The sequence below is a fragment of the Myotis davidii genome, unplaced genomic scaffold, assembly GCF_000327345.1.
Source record: "Myotis davidii unplaced genomic scaffold, ASM32734v1 scaffold750, whole genome shotgun sequence".
In the NCBI taxonomy this organism is placed as follows: domain Eukaryota; kingdom Metazoa; phylum Chordata; class Mammalia; order Chiroptera; family Vespertilionidae; genus Myotis; species Myotis davidii.
In genome coordinates, this window is record NW_006282814.1 from 449,125 (window position 1) to 453,928 (window position 4,804).

General features: G+C 65.2%; 1 protein-coding gene across 1 annotated transcript in view; it reads right to left on the bottom strand.

Annotated features, from left to right (window-relative positions):
- Positions 1 to 4,804, bottom strand: part of WNK2 (WNK lysine deficient protein kinase 2) — a gene marked incomplete at its 5' end in the record, with an annotated part of 154,305 nt that overhangs the window by 101,572 nt on the left and 47,929 nt on the right. The window contains one exon of the mRNA XM_015561175.1: positions 658 to 781. Within this exon, the coding sequence (XP_015416661.1) occupies positions 658 to 781 (124 nt within the window). The remainder of the gene's footprint in view (positions 1 to 657; positions 782 to 4,804) is intronic.

The window sequence follows — 4,804 nt, forward strand, 5'->3', positions numbered from 1 at the left end:
CACCCCCGTACACCCCACGGCCCTGCCTGCCCTCCACCCTCACCGCCACTGCCCAGTCAGGGGTCTCAGCACCAAGTCCCTCCTCAGGCCCCTCCCATCCTTCAGGGACCTCTCATCATCCCATGAGGACAGCCTCAGCGCCAACTACACCCACAGGGGAGTGACCCTCTGGGCCTCACTGAGGTGAGCTGGAGGGAAGGAAGCAGCCCACTGTCTGAGCCCTGAGGCTGCCTGGTGCCCCTCCCCCCATCAGGCTGCCTGAGCGGAAGGTGTCCTGGCCGAATGCGTGTGCTGGGGGCGGGACGAGGACCCCAGGCCAGCGCTGTTCTCAGCATTCTCCGAGAAGGCACGGCTCTGTAGCTGGAGACCAGGACCTTGAGCAGCATCAGGGACCCGGCGCACCCCACAGGGTGTTGGGGAGCATTTGTAAAGGCGCCGAGGCTCCTGGGAAACACCATGGCTCTCTCCAAGGAGATTCATGGTCAAACCACAAAAGAGGGGAAGCCAGGCTCCTGGCCATCACTCGGATCCCCATGTGGAAGAGAGAAAATCAGAGGAGAAGCCTGCGGAGCTGGCTTGGAAAGTGTGACCCCACAGTTTCCAGGCACAACAGACAAACACGCTCAGGAGCGTGGCACAGGGCGACAGCCCACGCACGGGGTCAGGTCGGCAGGAAGAGGGCAGGGGCTGGACGACGCCTCCTGCCAGAAGGGAAGCAGGTGCCAGTGCCCGGCTGCCCGCCGGCCGCATCTGGACATTCTGAGTGTCCAAGTGCACCGTGCTACCAGGCGGGTTAAAGGGCGTGTCCACACGCGTACACCCAAGGGACACAGTCTGTGGGCAGCAGCGGGAGTGTCCCTGTGGTCCGAGGTTACAAAGGGGGGGCACGTATGGGCATTCCGTCTGTCTGCCCCTCTCCTGCCTGTTTCTCATCTGCGTCCATCTCGATCCCTATCTCTACCTCTCTCTGCCTCCCTCCTTTTGTCTCTCGGCCTCAGCGTCTGTCTGTCTCCCTCCCCCCTGGCTCACTGGCTCACAGGAGGCCACGTCATGAAAGGCCTGTGGAACAACCCCCCTGGCTAGAGACTGAGTCTCCCCGTAGCCACGTGAGCTGGCCTGGTCCTCAGCCCTGGTCGCCGCTCAGCCCGGGTCAGCCTTGGCCACACCTCACGAGGGGCCCTGACCCCAAACCGCCTGCTAAGCCACACCTGAACCCCCGACCTCGGAGAATGGGGAGAGGTGTGTGCACAGTGTGGAGTTGGGGCATTTGTTGCACGGTGAGGGGTAACTCACCAACGGAGCATATAACCTACTGAATAAAGCCAAGCTGTGCATCCACAGAAATAGAAATAAAAAACCTGGTGAAATGGAGACATTGCTAGTTCCACAGCACCTCCCACCAACAGTCACTAATGAGGGCTGCACCTGCAGCCCCACCACGCGATCACAGGGAGTCCGGCCGGCGTACTAGAGGGTGGGCTGCCCCGCCTGGCACAGGGCTCCTGAAGACAGAGCCTGGCACTGAAGGATGGGCCGAGGGGCGGGCTGCACTCCGGCTCTGACCCCGGGAGCTGGGCAGCTCCATCCTCGTCCTTGTCCTGGGGCGCAGGCCCCAGGCTGCCCAGCGGCAATGTCCTCACACAGGGCTCGGGCGCATGCTTGCAACCCTTTGGGAAGTCTGTGATGACTTCACGCACTCAGGAGACGACTCTGACGGGATGAACCATGACCCCAGCGTGGCCCCTCCCCCCACCCCAGGCTCAGCGGGTGAGAGCAGGGGCCAGGCCGGGGGTCAGCACGCGCCGCCCAGGGCACAGCCGCCTGACTGGAGGCCCTGAAAAGAGGCCGCCCCGGCTCCTGCTGCCACTTCTATTTCTGCCCGTGACCCACTTTCCTTCCTGCACGGCACAGACGCCGCGCCTCCCCACCAGTCAGCCTCGCCAGGCCTCGCTCCTGCTTTTTCCCAACCAGGGAAGATGGTAGCCACATCGTATGTCACCCCGAAAGCCTATTATCCGGGGGATGAGGCAGAAGTAAAGCTGGCACATAACCTCGAGAACCCCCTGTGCTGGGCTCCCCCCCGCCCCCTGCCACCCAGGGCCCACTGAGAGGAACCTCCAGATCAGAAACCTGCCTGCTCTCAGCCCCCCAGGCATCGTCTTTCTGACCCACGGCCCCCACCCCATGAGGACCTAGGACCTGCTGGGCGGGGACAAGGGTGTGTTTAGAGGGAGAGCAGAGCTGTCCTCCCTGCTCCCTGCCACCCTGAGGGCCTCATCAGAACCAAGAGTGGGTGCCAGAATCTCTCCCCGCAGTGCTCACACCTCCGCCCCAGTGCTCATACCTCAGCCCCAGTGCTCAGACCTCCGCCCCAGTGCTCACACCTCCGCCCCAGAGAGAGGCAGCAGCCCCAGTGCGGGGTCACCCTGTGCTCCCGCTGAGTTTCCCTGTGAGTGACCTCGCCCCAGTGCTCACACCTCCGCCCCAGTGCTCACACCTCCGCCCCAGTGCTCAGACCTCTGCCTTAGAGAGAGGCAGCAGCCCCAGTGCGGGGTCACCCTGTGCTCCCGCTGAGTTTCCCTGTGAGTGACCTTCCATTTATGACAACTGGCACGTCTCATTCATGACGTCTGTTACTCTATGTTTGGAGGAAGTCTGTGCTGAGTTACGGCTGCTGGGCAGTGAGCCTCCTCACTCCTCAGGTCCTGGCGCTGGCCCAGGGCCGGCTGGGAGACCTGGGCTGCCGAGGCCGGGACCCTGGTGCCAGCTCTGGGGTTTACGGTGGGTGGGGAAGTAAGAACCGGGCCAACAGCCACAGAACCAGCACCAGCCAGGCCCGGCAGGAGCCGCAGGGCCGGCGCGAGCACTGGCAGGCAGCGCTTCGGTCAGCACAGCCGCTCCCCCAGTCCGGCCCGCGCGCAACGCAGAGCAGTAGGGACACGCTGTTCTGGTTTTGCCTGGAACTGAGCACGGGACGTGCCTGCTGTGTGGACACTGCGCTGCAGGGAAAGTGCTCCACATGGAAAGCTCTTTTGAAGGAGCCGGCGGGGGGGGGGGGGGGGGGGGGGCAGAAGGGAGAGGAGAAACACTGGCCCAGGGCCTCCACTGGGACCTGCTGCCAGTTCAGCGAGTGCCAGGGACGGGCGAGTTGGGCCTGGGGGGACGGCTGGGCTGCAGGAGAGCAGCATCGGGGGGAAGAGCCCTTCAGGGAGGTAGGCAGACCCAGAAAGGGCAGCTGGGTCCAGACCCCTGAGCAGGAGGAGGAGGCTGTAGGCTGAGGGGCAGGCAGCACCGGGAGGCGCCCCTGCGGCCCAGGCACTGGACACTGGACCCGGCTTGGCCCCCGAAGTGAATCCCTCCGGCAGGAAGGCGCCCTGGTGCCCAGGCTGCCGCAGAGAGGGCGGGCGTGCTGCTGGCCGCCTGCGCCTCCTGCGTCCCTGGCCCTGGCCCCACCCTCAGAGCCCAGAGGCACCCGTCCCCCAAGGCTGTCCCAGGGCACCTCATCTCCTCGGAGGGCCCCCTTCCTGCCCCCTGGTCAGCGTGTGCTGCTGGCCAGGTCCCCGGCCCGAGGTCCCTCCAGGACACTGCACACGACCCACACCCTAACGCCGCCTCGCATGTCACTATCTGTGCTTTAAATTTCAGCGGAGCGCGGAAGGGGGCCGGCAGCGTGAGGGAGGCGCGGCCGCATCCAGGACGCCGTGCAGGGGACTGTGCAGAGGCAACGCTCAGTAAATGCGCAGCAGTCCCCAGCACGCCCCGTGGGCCAGCCTCCCGGCTCGGCGCTGGAGACCCATTCAATCCGTGCGTAACACGTGTCTGCCCGTGACCGGCAGCTGGTCCTGACACGGGAGCCAGGCCACCGGGATGTCACACGCACTGCGAATGCGAGCGCGGCCGGCATAGGCCGCATTGGTGGGAGGTGGGGCCGTGACTGGCCTGGCTCCGTCTCCCGCTGGCCTGCTGCACCCTCACCTCACCACCTGCCTGGGCCCCGTGAGCCCCCCGACCGCCCTCAGCCGTGGCTCCGTCTCCCGCTGGCCTGCTGCACCCTCACCTCACCATGTGCCTGGGCCCCGTGAGCCCACCAACTGCCCTCGGCGGCGGCTCCCGCACTCGCCCGCACAACGAGCCTGGCTCCTCCTGGGAGCAGGGCCTGGGCCCAGCGGGAAGCTGCACCTCTTCCGGGCCAGCCCTGCCCGGCCACTCCTCCTCCTAACCCCCCGGGCCGACGAGTCCAGCTGGGCAGCACCTGTTGGTTGCACCCTGTGGCACTTCTGATCGATGTGCTGTATTCGGTCACGGTCATTTAAAGGGAAAGCGGGCTCGCCCTCTGCAGAGACCCTGCTGGCTCTCACTTCTGCCCAGTTTCTCCAGGAAAAGCCGGTCCCATCAGTTTCTCACGGTACCTTTCCTCTCTCTGCGACCCTGAGCACACCCCTCCTGCTCCCGCCGGCCTCCTGGGCCACATGCGGCTCAAAACACAAGGTAACACAGATCCAAACTCAAAGGCCCACATTTATGCAAAGTCGGCAGAACCCGGTCAGAGCGGGGCCTTTCTTGACACCCCGTTTCTGAGCCACGTCCCACATCTGGGCAGCGGGGTATCCAACCCACGCTGTCCCTCACGGCCACACGCAACACGCCCTCGTTCCAGACCCCTCCCACGGCAACACCCTTCTGGCTCTGTTCCAACCTTTGGAAACCACAGACTCTCAAGGCTGTGCCCCACGATTCCACAGCCCACCCAACGCCCACCGCCACCCTCCACAGCCCACCACCGCCCGCCACCCTCCACTGCCCA